Source organism: Cynocephalus volans, chromosome 11 (genome assembly GCF_027409185.1).
Source record: "Cynocephalus volans isolate mCynVol1 chromosome 11, mCynVol1.pri, whole genome shotgun sequence".
NCBI classification, from domain to species: Eukaryota; Metazoa; Chordata; class Mammalia; order Dermoptera; family Cynocephalidae; genus Cynocephalus; species Cynocephalus volans.
This window is the reverse complement of record NC_084470.1, coordinates 65,955,896-65,972,282: the sequence shown is the minus strand read 5'-3', so window position 1 is coordinate 65,972,282 and position 16,387 is coordinate 65,955,896. Positions and strand designations below refer to the sequence as shown.

The following is a 16,387-nucleotide window of genomic DNA, read 5'->3' as shown; positions in this document are numbered from 1 at the left end:
TCCACCCCCACCCCACCCGATTTCAAGGTCATCATCATCTGCTCCCACTTCCTACTCTTTTCTCACCTCTTTCCATCAGTCAGACCTAGCTCCCTGCTCCCCCGGCCCTCTTGTGTTAGGCTAATTCTCACCTTTGGGCTTTGTGCATGCTTTCCAACATCCTAGAGTATGCACCATTTCTTCATATATCGTTTCCTGATTTCTTTGGCCTTTAGCCGTGTCCTCCTTATTTGGAAACAGTGAAGTCTGGTGATTTAGTGAATGGGCTTCAGAGTCAGTTGAATGTGGGCATAGTCCTGACACTCGTGCATATGAGCTGTGTGACATGAGCCAATTGTCTAGCCTCTCAGTGAGAACAATTCCTACCTTACAGGATGGTTGAGAGCATTAGATTACATATTGTAGACCCCACTTAGCATCTGAGTATATGTGCTATTTTACGACTCGAGTTGTTTCAGGTGTGTTTGTCTTAATTGTCCAAGCAAAATAAAATAAAGGGGATTGTGTGTTAAAACTTCTGTCCTTGCCAGTGACAGATCCTTTCCAGATACCCAATATATACCATTGACTGCTTGGGAAAAAAATGCTGCTTACACACCTGCCAATTACTATTTGCTAAGGTACTTGTTTACAGCCTTGGTCTCCTTACCCTTTCATTCCTTCCGAATGAATTTCAAAAGGATTAGGTTTATCATCTTAATTAGTTTCAAAATAAATGTACAATGCCAATCAGACACTGACTTGAAATGGTTGAAATGATGAATTGCCTCATGATCAATGATGATGATTCATTTCATAGTGCTCTAGGAAATACAGACGGAAATCACAGCACTCAAATGGTTCAGCTCTATGGCTTCTTTTTGGGATGATCCTCTGTTAGTGTGCTAAATGTCACTAGTATTTTGAATTTCTTCTCCGTACTCACAGTGTCATAGTTAAGAGCACAAGTTTAGAATTCGGACCACAATTATAATCCCAATTCTGCTACATACTAGCAATTTGACTTTGGGAAAAGTTTAAAACCTCTCTAAGCCTCAGTTTCTTTATCTTTTTTTTTTTTTTTTAATTTTTAATTTTTTAAAATTTATTTTATTTATTGAATCAAAATTGATTATACATATTTTGGGGGTTGAACATTGAGATATGTTGATTAAATCAATATTACTAGCATATATATTGTTACAAATCGTAATTATTCTTTATGCCCCTTGTCCAATCTCTCGCCTTCCCCTATATCCTCCCCCTCCCCCCTCTAATTGCCCTAGATTTCTTCTCTCCTTCTGAAAGAATAATGGTTACTCTGTTAACTTGTTGCCTAGATGATCTGTCCAATGCTGAGAGATGTGATCAGATCCCCCAATATTATCATAGAGCAGATGCTTCTTCTGTCACTCTGGAGTGGGTTTTGTGGAAAGAGACATCCTCTTCTTTTCTTTGTCTCTGCTGGTGACTCTTCTTGTGTGAATGCACTGCAGTGGTTGGCGGACCATCTGCCTGGTGGCTGTGGCATCTAGCCGCTTTTGCAGCAGCCATGGTTATTGTGGTGGATAGGGTAGGCCACCCATGTGGAGGTGCTGTTTTGGGCATGCTCCTTGGCACTGGTGGTATGCCTGGTTGTGGGGTGTGTTAGGTCCCCTTCTCCATGCCTCTGGTCCCTGGGCAGGCTCCAAGGCACTGGCTCAGTGTGCCTGGCTGTGGGAGAGGGGTCCAGTCCCCTTCTCCATGTCCCGGGTCCCTAGGCAGGCCCTGAGGTACTGGCGCAGTGTGCCTGGTTGTGGAAGGAGGGTCTGGTCCCCTTTTCCATACCTTGCATACCCAGGTGGGCCCCGAGGTACTGGCGTTTTGTGCCTGGTATGGGAGGAGGGTCCAGTCCCTTTCTGCATGCCTCTAGGCTGGGTGGGCCCCGAGGTGCTGGCACAGTATCCCTGGTTGTGGGAGAGAGGTCCAGTCCCCTTCTCCTTGCCTTGGGTCCCTGCATGGGCCCTGAGGTACTGGCATGTTGTGCCTTGTTGTGGGAGGAGGGTCTGGTTCCTGGCTCCATGCCCCGGGTCTCTGGGTGGGCTCCAAGGTGCTGGCATGTGTGCCTGGTTGTGGGAGGAGGGTCTGGTTCCTGGCTCCATGCCTTGGGTCACTGGGTGGGACCCAAGGCGCTAGCTTTGTGTGCCTGGTTGTGGGAGAGAGGTCCAGTCTCCTTCTCCATGCCTCAGGTCACTGGGCAGGCCCTGAGGCACTGGTGCAGTGTGCGTGGTTGTGGGAGAGAGGTCCAGTCCCCTTCTCCTTGCCTCGGGTTCCTGCGTGGGACCTGAGGTACTGGTGTGGTGTGCCTTGTTGTGGGAGGAGGGTCTGGTTCCTGGCTCCATACCCCGGGTCCCTGGGTGGGCTCCAAGGTGCTGGCATGTTGTGCCTGGTAGTGGGAGGGTGGTCCAGTCCCCTTCTTCAAGCCCCGGATCCCCAGGTGGGCTCTGAGGTGCTGGCATGGTGTGCCTGGTTGTGGGAGGGTGGACTGGTCCTCTTCTCCATGCCTCAGGTCCCCAGGTGGGCCCTGAAGCACTGGCTCAGTGTGCCTGGTGTGGGAGAGAGGTCCATTCCCCTTCTCCTTGCCTCAGGTCCCCGGGCAGGCCCCAAGGCGCTGGCTTGCTGTACCTGGTTGTGGGAGGGGGTCCAGTCCCCTTCTCCATACCTTGGGTCCCCGGGTGGGCCCTGAAGCACTGATGTGGTGTGCCTGGTTGTGGGAATGAGGACCATTCCCCTTCTCCTTGCCCCAGGTCCCTGGGTGGGCTCCGAGTTGCTGGCATGTTGTGCCTGGTCGTGCAAGAGAGGTCCAGTCCCCAACTCCATACCCTGGGTCCCTGGTTGGGCCCCAAGGCATTGGCTCTGTGTGCCTGGTTGTGGGAGAGAGGTCCAGTCCCCTTCTCCATGCCTTGGTTCCCCAGGTAGGCCCTGAAGCGCTGGCTCAGTGTGCCTGGTTGTGGGAGAGATGTCCGTTCCCCTTCTCCTTGTCTCGGGTCCCTGAGCAGGCCTCAAGGTGCTAGCATGGTGTGCCTGGTTGTGGGAGGGGGGTCCAGTCCCCTTCTCCATGCTTCAGGTCCCCAGGCTGGCCCTGAGGCACTGGTGCAGTTTGCCTGAAAGTGGGAGTGGGGTCAGGTCCCCAGATCCCAGCCTCCAGTTCCCAGGCAGGCCCCAAGGTGCTGGTGGTGTGCCTGGGCCAGAACTAATTTTTTGTCCTTCGCTTCTGACATGGGGGAACTTCCTGTGGGAACCAGTACTTGAGCTGTGTGGTTGTTTAAATTGCTACTTTGCTGCTGTTTCCCTAGGGAAGGCTTTTTGTGCAGCTCAGGGTTTAATGGTTGATCTTACAGGTACTTCCGGCTCTCCAGAGACCCGGTGGATCTGTGTTCTGTAGAATCTCTGATCTGGGGCTGAGTTTTTTCATCAAACTGCACCCCATGCAATTCTGCATTCCTGACCAGTCTCCTCTGAGTGGTCCTGTGCTGACTGGGGGGCAGATCAGCTGTCCTTGCTGTGTCCCAGTGTTCCCCTGGTGGGCCCATCTCGCCCACTGCTCATGCTCCAAACACTTCCCATGGGATGGGCCCTGCTCTGTTCCCTTGTGATGACTCACCGGCCTCTGAACAGCTCCTTTTTTTCAGTTGTTCTGGCTCCTCACTCCTGCGTGGGTCCACGTGAACCCTATTAGTGGTCTTGCTGTCCTGGGGTCCGCCAAGGCCCTCTTCTCTCCTGCCGCCTCCAAGTAACTCCATCTGAAGGGCACAGCAGCGGCTTCTGCCGGCTCCTGCTCCACACGCTTAGCAGCTGGAGCCTTAAAGCAGCTGTGGCCTGAAATGCTCAGAGCTGCTTTTTCTTTCTCTCATGCACTCCGTAGGTCTCTCCTCCTCTTCCACTGAGCTCCAGCGGCCCCGGCTTGGCTGATGTTACATTTTTATAGTTGTAAATTTGGTTGGTTTGTGGGAGAGAGTGAAGCTGCGGACGGTCTATTCCACCATCTTGATTGGATCCCCCTCAGTTTCTTTATCTTTAAAATGGAGGAAATGGCAGTTGCTTCCATATGGGACAGCTACGAGACAATATGTATACAGTCTTAGCACGGTTCCTGGCACATGCCCAGTGCTCTGTAAATGTTACCTACTCATCATTATTTTTTCTCTCCACAAGTATTCATCAGGCACCAACTATGCTCCAGGCAGTGAACAAAGCAGAAATGACCCTTATAGTCCAGCTTTGATTATTTCAAAGGTGGTAGGTAGATTTATTTTTGTTTTGTTTTTGGCGGCTGGCTGGTACAGGGATCTTTGACCTTGTGTTACAAAATGGTGCTCTAACCAACTTAGCTAACTGGCCAGCCCAGGTAAGTAGTTATAAATTGAGGGCTTATTTGACTATGAGGAGGTAAAAGTCCTATTAGAAAAATTACTGAAAAGACTGATCTGAAAATTCAAATAAGAATTATTAGGAAGAGACTTGATAAAGTAACAACACTATTCTATGGTCATTTTCAATGCTTGGAAATAAACTTGATATGGATGTAGAGTCTTGTCCTTCCAGAAAGCCTCTTATGTCAAATATTACTTTATTGTTGTGGCGAAAGAGTACAGTCGGCACTGACATATGAGAGAGCTGGTGCACAGAACCAGAGGCCCAGAGCCAAGCAACTAAATTATCCCACATCCTGCCCTATGTGCTTTCTTCCTGTAATGGACTGAATATTTGTGTCCCTCTCAATTTGTATGTTGAATTTCTAACCTGCAATGTGATGGGATTAGGAGGTGGGACCTTTGGGAGGTGATTAGGTCATAAGGGTATAGCCCTCATGAATGGCATTAGTGCCCTTATGAAAGAGGACTCGGAGAGCTGCCTGGCCCTTCCCACCATGTGAGGACCAAGTGAGAAGGAGCCATGTGTGACAGAGTGGACCCTCACCAGACCCTGAATCTTCTGGTGCTTTCCCAGCCTCCAGACTGTAAGAAATGAATTTCTGTCATTTATAAGTCACTCAGTCTCTGGAATTTTTGTTGTAGTAGCCGAAATAGGCTGAAACACCACCCCACTCTCAGGCATAACATCCTGGGCATGGGAGACCTTCCATAGGAATATGTGTATATTTCACTTTCTTTTTAGACTTAGAAACTGACTTACAAAAGCATGATGATAAAGTAGCATAAATGTGAAGTTCATTGCTTCCTGGTCCCTAAAACATGCATCTTTGTATGTGTTTCCTTTAATTATAAAGCAAAACATGGAAAGACAGATCACTCACTTTCTGGGGACTAAAAGAATCCTGTGGAGCAGAGAAGTAGATCTTTGAGGTCTTCTCTGCTTTCTCTAGACAGTCTCTATTCCATGGTGAAGGTGACTTGTGGTGTCATAACAACTGTAAGGCCTTGAACTTCCAGAATTGGCATTTTAGGAAAGATGAACTGAGAAATTCCACTTCTAGGAATTGGTCTTAAGGAAATAATGATAGAAATGCAATGTGATCTAACTATAAAGATGTTTATTGCAGTATTGTTAATAATAAAAAGTGGAAACTCCCTAAGTGCCCGACAACACACGATCAGTTAAGAAAACAATAATAAATCTATTTTATACTATAGAATAAATCATATTTATATTTATAATATATTTTGTGTAATAAATCATATTTATATTTATAATAAATTTTGTGTAATAAATAAATATGTTTATTATTATACACAATAATAAATCATATTTATACTATATCATATCATACTGCACCATACAGCTGTTAAAAATAGAGTTGACATGGAAAGATGTTCAAGATATAGAAGACAAACCAGCAGCCTGAAAAACACGCACAGTAGGATCCTATTTTGGTAAAAAGGACATATCTCTGTGTTAGCTATGTATACACAGGAAACAACTGGAAGGATATGTAGGGTGGGTCCCTGTGGATGATGAGGTTATGAGTAATTTAAAATTTCCTCTCTTTGGTTCTCTGAATGCTCTGCAAATAACTAGTGGCAGTCATCATTGGTACCTACTGGGGCTGAATTGTTTCCTCCCCCAAATTCAAAGGTGGAAGTTTTAACCCCCAGTACCTTAAGATGTGACTGTATTTGAAGACAGGGTCTTGAAAGAGGTAATTAAAATTTTTGAAAAGAAAGAAAGAAAGCCCAGAACAATGAGTTGAAAAAAAAAAAAGAGCTAATTAAGTTAAAATGAGGTCATTAGGGTGGGCCTTAATCCAATATGACTGGTGTCCTTATAAGAAGAGGAAATATGGACACAGACATATATAGACAGAAGACCACGTGAAGACATTTGGAGAAGATGGCCATTTACAAGCCAATGAAAATGGCCTTAGAAGAAACCAACTCTGCTGATGTCTTGGTCTCAGATTTCTATCCTCTAGAACTGTGAGAAAATAAATTTCTGTTGTTTAAGCTCTTAGTCTCTGATATTTTGTTATGGGAACTCTAGCAAGCTAGAATTGTACCCAACTCCCAAAACCTTCATGCCTTTTTCCTATCTAATAGAACCCAACTTGGTTTAGGTGTCCACTCTCCTCTGTGAGAAATGGCCAATTCCCATTGCCCATGCCAATGGTGGTAGGCCCAATTGTTTGCCATTTTTGACTTACACATGCACATGTGACTCAGTTCTGGCCAATCAGAAGAGCAAAACCTGAGAGTTTCTGAGTTTTCCTAGATGATGAGACACACCTAACGCACAGTCCCTTGTTTAGTTTGTGTTTTGGGGGGTATTGTCATATCTGTATATGATGTCTAAAATTATGGCAGCCATCTTGAGAACATGAGAGTCCCAACGTGAGGGACCACCCTGCCTTTCTGAGGACAAGAAAGCAGAAAAATAGAAAGAATCTGGATCCTTGATGATGCCTTTGAATATCCAGATAAATCATCCTGGAGTCAAACACCTCCAGAATTGTTTAATGAGAAGAAACAGTTTTTAAATCTTTAAGCCAGTTTAAATTTGGTTTTTCCTTAATTGCAGCCAAAACCATCCTGATTGGTACAATTGAAACCCAGAACAAAATACATTAGGACAAAATAGATTCCATAAACCCTTGGATGCCTTTAAGCCTGTATTTAAAAGCATGAACTCTACATCTAATAAACTGCTCCAGCATAAAATAGCCTTCGTTTGGCTAAAGCCTGAGGACCTAGTAAAGGACTCACTGTGTTCTGAATATTGACACCTATAGAATATGCATTCTAACCACCCCCCCATTCATGTTCCCATATTACTGGGTAGAGTGAGCACCAGTGGCTGAGGGCTGCACTGCATAGCAACTTCAGGGATTATTTCATGAGAGCAACAGCTACATCCCAGCCAGTTAACATTTAAGTGCTCATAGGATGCACATCCCAAGACCCTGTCCTGGTAGGAAACTGGAGGACTATTAAGCATAAGGAATTAAGCCCTGCCAGCACAAAGATTATGTTCAAGGTAGGGTAAGACAGATGTGGGGGGGTTGCCCAAGACAAAGAGAGACCAGGTATGGGCAAGTAGGAAGGGCAGAGGGCTGGATGCAGGCTTTGCTTTCATTGGAGGAAAGGAGAAAAGGAGGAAAGGAACAGAAAGTCAGGACTGTTTCTTGGTCCTGCATATTTGTAAAGCACTTGCTGTATTTAGCCTTTTACTTCATTCAGGTCCCTTTGCTAATGTCATGCCCATAGAAAATTCTTTGTTAACTGCCCTATGTAAAGTAGGGTGCCCCACACATTATTCCTCCAGTCCTTTCTATTCACTCACATTGCTTTTTTTTTTTTTTTTGCATGGCACTTATGCCTGCACTGATATGCATCTCTCTAGAAGAGATGGTCTCTCAGTTTTTCTCTCTTAGCACTATTGTGCAAATCAACCGATGATGGGAACTCTGAGACTTCGGAAGCTAATTGATTTTCACTCTCCTGCTGGGAATAGATCTTAAAGAATTACTCAAACATAGGTATAAAGACATACTAGGGTGTTCATTACAGCATTGTTTGCAGTAGAGGGAAACTTGAAAACAACCCAAGTGTCCATCAATAAGGCAGTCATTATATAACTTATAATACATCTGTACTATGTCTCTTAGTCCATGTGAGCTGCTATAACAAAACACCATAGACTGGTGGCTTAAACCGCAAACATTTATTTCTCCCAGTTCTGGATGCTTGGAAGTCCAAGATCAATGTGCCAACAGATTCAGGGTTGGGGAGAGTTCATAGACTGCCACTTTGCTGTGTCCTCACGTAGAGGACAGGGGCAAGAGAGCTCCCTGGGGTCTCTTTTACAAGAGCACTAAACCCATTCATGAGGGCTCCGACTACATGATGTAATCACCTCCCAAAGACCCCACTTCCTAAAACCATTACATTGGAAGTTAGAATTTCATCATATCAATTTTGGTGGACACAAACAGGAAATCCATAACACTATGGAATCTATGTACCAGCTAATGTGTAATTAATAGTAATAATAATAGCAACTAAAAGTTAATAAATGCTTACCTGCATTTTATCACTTTTTTCCCCTAACACTCCTTGGAGTTACATGCTCTTATTATCCCTATATCACAGATGAGTGAACTGAGGCACACAGATGTTAAGAGTTTTGGCCAGGGTCAGATCATTAGGAAGTGGCAGAATCAGGATTTATGACCAGTCTGTCACTAGCACACACACTTTCAGCCACTCCTCCATACTGTATTACAGAAATATGTAAGAGATAACATGCTAATATTTTCCTAGGAACTTTATTAACTGATAATAAAAGCAAATGGGTCTAGAATGAATCCATTTGCAAAACAAAAGATGTTGGCAAGTAAATATATGCATGTGTTGTGTGTTATCAGTGCTTACCTCTGAGGAAGGGAGTAGGAGTGGAAAGAGTAATGGGAACTTCTAAAGAACTAAATTCTTTAGATGCTTGGATCTTTCATAACACTGTTTTTATTACCCGAGTAATTTTTAAAACTGTGTGCAACAACTAAAGCTACCACTAGAGGGCTCAACAAACTGCTAACCATGCTTTCTTTCTGGAGGTGGTACCCAGAGAGCTGTCCAGGTGCTGAAGTGTTTAGAATGGGTAGCTCACTGAAGAAACACTGGGGAATCTAGGAGCCTCCTGGTACTTCCACTGCAGAGCTCTGTGGCTGGGAATCAGTTGGTGTTAGGTGTCAGGCTGGAGCATGGGGCTCTACCAAATTCTTTAGTCCTCTCTCTCATTCCAGCATGAATTAGCTGTAGCATGTCAGGGAAGGGTAAGCGAGTGATAGTATTTCAATATGCTCTTCATCCAAGAAAAAAGATGACAGTTTGCCTTTAGATATCCTGGTGAGACTGAAAACACAGAAACTCGAGCAATAGACAGCAGGAATTTCTACCCAGTTCTCAAATACTTAGAAGAGGATGTAGCCTAGGAAAAGAAGATAAGTTTTCTTGTTTTAAAGACCTTATTGCCTAAAATAATTTAAAGAACCCAAACTTTAAAGCCTGTTGTCACATAGTTTGTAAATAGCCAGGCCTTTTATTTTACTGTTTTATAAGAGGCATTTAAATGCAAATGTGAAAATAAGAAATTTGTAAAAATGAAAGCTGTCTACAGTGCTCAAAGTTGGTGAAGTTTGTGCAAATAAGTATGGATGTATATTGTTCCTGAGAATTTAAATTGGGGCAACCTTTTAAAGGGCAATTTGGCAGAACCTATCAAAATATCAATGGGCATTCTTTTTGAACTAGCTATTACACATTAAAAATTTGAACTAGAGAAATATTAATAAGTGTGCAATATCTTTGTACTACAATCATGCAGGCACCATACCATTGTTGCGGTGAAAAACTGGAACCAATCTAAATGCTATTGTATAGGTTCAGCAGTTAGTATGCAGTCACAAAGATCGATTAATATGAATAGACAAGGAAAGATATCCACAATATGTTGTTAGATTAAGAAACACAAGGTAGAGGTACCCCATAAGCATGTGTAATGAAAAAAATTTTTTTAAAAATCCACATAGTACAGAATGGCACATTGGCCATGTATGGTAAATACATGTATGCATAGAAGAATCTAGAAGGACACACACTAAATTATTAACAGCAGGTTTTATTTAGAGACTGAGATACCAGGGGAAAGGTGAGGGACTTTTCATTCTCTGTTTGATACACATTCCTATTATTACTCATATGTACCATGAGCATGTACCATTTTATACTTTTTAAAAAATTAAAAGGAATTGTGTAAACCAAAATATTGAGGCAGGGTGTATTACTATTCTCTGTGTCTTTACTAGAAATTTTATTCTTTTCAGTTGTATATTTAATGCCACTAGAAAATCTGATTCTCTTTAGTTTGTTTTTTTTTTTTTCTTCTTTCAATCTCCAGCAAGGGATTTTATCAGAAGACTTTTAAAAAGTGAGATGGATATTACCCTGGAAATTCTTCACCAAGAATCAAATTGCAAAAGTCCCTTGGCAGCTCAACAAATCAGTTCACATGTCCAGTCTGTAAGAGTTATGGTAACAGACAGATAAGGATGAACAAGCCACTCACCGAGACTTCTTGGCTGTGAGGCTTGAAATGCTGGCCCATGTAATCCCAGGAACTAAGAAAACATAGCTTGGGTTTGTGTTAACTTATAAGCATCATCTTTAAATTGGCTTATGCAAAATTAGTATGGATTAAACTCTTGACTTCGGAAGGAGTAGTGAGGTTTTGGGAAGCAAGAAGTTGGTTTAGCATCGGAAAATTTCCTGGGCCAGCCACAGAAGGGATTCTTTGTAAAGATTCTAAATTACAAGCTCAGTATTGCAACATGATCTAAGGCCCCAGATTTATCAATGTTTTCAAACTGTACAATCACAAGATAATTCTCCTAACTTGTGTTAATGGGGTGGGCAAAATGAATCACCACACATACACAAAGGCTGAAATCCTGTAACAGATTACACCCCCATCTGCATGTAGGTAATTAGAAGTTTTCTAATAAGATATTAACATGATTAAGTTGTTTTTCTGTACAATCTATTCAGAATCATGTTTGGAACACTGGGATTTTTTAAAAAGTTAGAACAAAGCAAAAACCAAGGTATTCACATCCCAGGACTGGCAAGTCCATCTTTCAGTATTTCTTTATCCTTCTATTTCAGTAAATAGAACATATTGTAGTGATGCTTCGGATTGATCAAACTGCTATTTAAACTGAAATCTTACAACTAATGGGACTAGATAACTGCATTCGATTCTAGAGTGCCAGTGGAAAGAGAGGAGCACTTGGGCTCCATTATTTATCTTTTCCAACCAGTTCAGTTCTGTGTGGCTCATCTTAAAACAAGTGAAGGTGAAAGACAAAAGACAAATACTTCTTGGTATACTGAAGAACTGGAACTGCAGTGATTTTGTGCCTTCTGGATAAGATCACTTTCCTTCTCCCAGATGTGGCTCTGGGACAAAATAATAATGATAATAGTTCCCTTTTAATGGAGCATTTACTATATGCCAAACACCTTTATCTCATTTAATCCTCACTACAGTCTCATCAGATAAATTCATTTAGGAGGTATAATTTATTCCCCATTTACAGGTGTCAAAACTGAGGACTAATTTATCCAAGTTTATAAAACTGGTAACTAGCGGGAGTAGTTTACTGCTTATTTAAGCAATTCAGATTTATTGACTCAGAGTCTCTACTTCTTTCTCGGCATTTTAGAATAAAGAGGTTTGTATAACCGGATTATTTTTTCCTATGAGTTAGTGATGTGCTTTGGGAGATAAGACACATATTGAAGCAATGCATAAACAAGGGAGCATTAAATAGAAAAGACTTAAATCTCATATAAAGATTAAAAACAAGACAGTGTAAGCTAACAAAGATGCAGCCTGGGTAGAATGCCTAAAAACTCCAGAGGGAGGTGATTTAGTCAGTTTGAGCTGCCATAACAAAATACTAAAGATTGGGTGGCTTAAACAAAAGAAATCAATTTTCTCACAATTTTGGAAGCTAGAAGTCTAAGACCAAGGTGTTGGCAGGGTTGGATTCTCCTGAGACCTCTCTCTTTGGCTTGCAGATGGCCCCTGTGTCCTCATGTGTCCTTTCCTCTGTGTGTATATATCCCTGGTGTCTCTTCCTTTTCTTATAAGGATACTAGTCAGATTGAATTCGGGCCCCACCCTAAAATCACCTCATTTAACCTTAATTACCTCTTTAAAATCTCTATCTCCAAATACAGTTACATTGAGGGGTAGGGCTTCAACATGAATTTGGGAGGGACACAATTCAGTGCACATTATAGAGACTTGGTGGGGTAGCAGTGAATTCTGATCACGGTCATGGGAAGGTTAGTAGGGAAGTTGGAGCTAATGTAGTGGCTGAATCTACAAACCATCTGTCAGAATGTCAGGGAGGAAGTCCTGCTCTGAGAAAGTGTTTGATGAGATGACCTCAAAAATCCCATCCAAGTATAAGGTTCTGTGAATTATAGGTCAGAGAATTCTCCAGCTGGCAAAGACCTTTCTGGAAGAGTGCTTGATAAACACTCTTGACAATGTGAAATAAACTGATGGTGCTAAATTGATCCTCAATGTGCATAAATAAGTAATACATTTTCCCTCTTTTATGTGCATGTTGTAGTACATAAGCTTCTATGACTTTTTAGGATTTCTGTAACACAGAGGGTCAAGGGTTTTGTTTTCTTGGATCAGAATATTTATAGCTCCTGGGCTGGCCTGTGGCTCACTTGGGAAAGTGTGGTGCTGATAGCACCAAGGCTATGGGTTCGGATCCCATATAGGGATGGCTGGTTGGCTAATTGGTTGAGCGTGGAGCTGACAACACCAAGTCAAGGGTAAAGATCCCCTTACCAGTCATCTTTCAAAAAAAAAAAAAAAGAATATTTATACCTCCTTTAGAGGAGCATTCATTTTCAATTGGATCTGATTTTAAACTTCTTGAAACTTTGGAACACAAGACAAATGATGGGTGCATAACAACCTAGTATGTGCTTAGCAAATCCTTAATAACTGGTACTAAGACAATAACCCCTTCTCCCAAAAGGTTTCTTATTTTATTAAATATAAAGAACAAAAATGTGTACTATGCCTTCTAAATTACAAATATCAGGGTTTTTTTAAAGTAAAAAATCCAGATGTTTTGGATCATGATGAGTCTCCCCAAGATAAGCCCTCCAGCTGTGCGAGGGAGTCTGGAATTGTGGGTATGAGTGAGGCCCTCCCACAACCTCTTCTATTTCCTGCTCCATTCCAATTTCTACAGAGGCAGGCCTTGTGGAATGTTTTTCTTTGGCCTTGAATTTCTCAAGATAATGTGTATTAAAGTGAAAAGTCAATATCTGTAGTTCAAGGGCAAAAGAGACCATAAGGTACTGAAAAAATTAGAGTCCTGCAACCCAAGAAGGCTGCTGTGTTGCGCTGGCATATCAGGCCACAGCAGTGGAGTGAGCCAATTCTTGAGGTGAAAGCCACAGGGAGGGAATTAAAGCAACTCCAAACCTCTTACTCAGCACATGCTGTTATATGCAGAAGCGGGGATACCAGTAAGATTCAACGTGCTGACTCAGAGACAGCCTACAATTCATATTAATAGAGGAATCCTTGAAAGGACTAACTCTTAAGGGATGAAACACCCTTATTACATTTGGGTGAGCACACCCAGATGCAATTTTTGCCACAGTCAATGGAAAGGTGATTTGCCCAATCAAGGGCACACTGGAATTGACAGAAATGCTTCCACTTGCAAACTGTACACTAGCTGTGGAGCCCTTGAGAGCAATACCTTCCAGCTGTGCCCTTGGGCAAAGTACTTACTTTCTCTATGCCTCCCTCAGGTTTCTTATCTGCAAAATGGGGAATAGTTCAGGGGAATGAGGAATGGTTGCTTTGTAGGTGGTCTAGAGGACTAAATGTCATAATGTCTGTGATATGTGTAGGAAATCTGGTCAGAACTCACTCCATTCTCGTGGCCTTCAGAACTATGGCTTCAATAGTTACAATTTTTCCCTTGCACAAGTCTCTTAGCAACTGAGGGAAGTGCAGGAACAGAAAGCTATGCTTGTAGGATAAAGGGAGAGACACCAGCAACCCCAAAGATAAGCAACTATGGAGTTGCCTGGAAATCTTGCATTTTCTGCTCTTTGGCAGAGCTCCACTCGTGTCTCTTAGTCCTTTATAAGACTCAAGTCTCACTTCCCTTCCCATGCCCCGCGGTGTAGAGAAAGCAGCTGCTCAGCACTCAAATGGATAGATGGATACTCTGCCTGATCTCTGTAAGCAACCACCCTTAATAATTAATAATAATAATAAAACAACCCCTTATAAATCATATGGAGCTATGAGCTTCATTCTTTGGTATCAGGATACTTTTCAGCTTTGTGGGCATTACACTAGATAGCTCACACTCGGACAGATGTTCTAGCCCTAGTGCCTTAACACTTCATGATACTGAATAAATGTTAATAGTAATTAAGATAGTAACTCCAAGTGCCTTGTTTCCACTCAGAACAGCTAGCATTACCCATTGCTCTTAAGCAACTAGTCATTACCCTTCTTTTTTTTTTTTTTTTTTTTTTTGTTAGTTCATGTCTTTTATTAACTCATACACAATTACTTATCTTCTGGTTTGTTGAAGCAATAAGTCAGACAACATTTGCCACAATAATGTCTGTCAAAGTGGCTGGCCATAAAAACTCCAGCACCACATTCGTCTGAAGGACACTCCCGACGAAGGCGACTAATTTTGCCATTCTCATCCACCTTATAGTATTTCAAAACAGCCAGCTTAACCTTCTTTCTCTTATGCTTATTCTTCTTGGGAGTGGTGTAAGACTTCTTCTTCCTTTTCTTAGCACCACCACGAAGTCTCAATACAAGATGAAGAGTTGACTCCTTCTGAATGTTATAATCAGACAAAGTACGTCCATCTTCCAGTTGCTTACCAGCAAAGATCAGTCTTTGCTGATCAGGAGGAATTCCTTCCTTATCCTGGATCTTGGCCTTTACATTTTCTATTGTATCCGAGGGTTCAACCTCGAGAGTGATGGTCTTCCCCGTAAGGGTTTTTACGAAAATCTGCATCTCGGTGGCAGTTCCACCACAGATGGCGGATCGGAAAGCCTAGTCATTACCCTTCATATTTAAACTTATGCCCATAAAGATTACAAAAAAAATGTAGAGAAAAAATATTTAAGAAAAGAACAGGAAGTTCTGCCCAGTATTCTGAAAAAATGATCACTATTACTCTAGGATCTTAAAATCAGGAAAAATGATCAATATTACTCTGAGATCTTAAAATCAGGATCTAACTCTTATGATTCTATTGATCTTTGTGGACACATTGAATTGAAACACTATGGGACAATCACTATGCTTGAAATACTTTATTTAATCATCAAAATAACCATGTAAAACATGATATTATCCCTATTTCGCAAATTAGAAACTGAGGCTTTGAAAGATTAGGTAAATTTCCAAAGAACCCATTGCTAGCACATTAGTTATCTATTGCTGTGTAACGAACTATTCAAAACCTTAGTGTCTTAAAACAATAAACATTTTCAGGGCCAGGACTAGGGTGAGGTGAGTAAGGTATAGGCCTTGAGTGTGGATTTAAAAGATACCAAGGGCTGGACAGTCAACTCAGTTGGTTAGAGTGTGGCCTTGTAATATCAAAGCTGAAAGTTTGGATCCCCGTACCAGCCAGCTGCCTGAATAAATAAATAAATAAATAAACAAACAAATAAATAAATAAAGAGATGCCAAAAGACTCAGCAACAAAGATAAAGGTTATGCACAAACCAACAAAACCAAAAAAACCCCACAGTGAACAAAATATCAAAATTTTAAATAAAGATACACGTAGGATCAGTATTACTGCTTTTTCCTTTTTCCTCAAGCTCCGGTATGGCTTAGCACAGCATTATCAGTGATCCTGTCTTGCTTTCAGTTTCCCCATCTTTCATATAACCATAGATTCTCCAAGCTCTAATTCCTCATCTCAAATTTGCCTGCGTATCTCCATCCCCAAAGCCACTATTCTAGTCCAAATTATCTTCTTTCACTTGTGCTATTGGAATAATCCCTCCAAATGTCATTCCCACCTCCGCTCTGGGTTCCCCAGGAAGCAGACTCTGAGATGGAGATTTTCTTGCAGAAAGTTTAGTGAGGAGTGCATGGGATCAACACAGAAGGAGAGTGAAAAAAGCAGGATTGGGCAGATGGAGAAGCTGAAATGTGATGTAGTCACATCAAAGGTTCAGCTGATCTCCCAGGAAGTTCTGGAGTTTTCTGGAATTGCTGCAGCAAGGGGTTGGGCCTACAGAGACTTGTCTTTGGATGCAACTGCCCCACAGAGGGCCACGCCGTTAGGCTAGGTGGCTCTCTTCAGCCC

The 16,387-nt window shown here is 42.2% G+C and overlaps 1 protein-coding gene across 1 annotated transcript; it reads right to left on the bottom strand.

The window, feature by feature from the left end:
• Window positions 1-14,562: 14,562 nt before the first annotated feature.
• On the bottom strand, window positions 14,563-15,107 carry LOC134390345 (ubiquitin-ribosomal protein eS31 fusion protein). The gene has a single exon (XM_063113592.1). It carries the CDS (start codon window positions 15,073-15,075, stop codon window positions 14,605-14,607), a length of 471 nt encoding a protein of 156 aa, XP_062969662.1. The 5' UTR covers window positions 15,076-15,107; the 3' UTR covers window positions 14,563-14,604.
• Window positions 15,108-16,387: the final 1,280 nt, after the last annotated feature.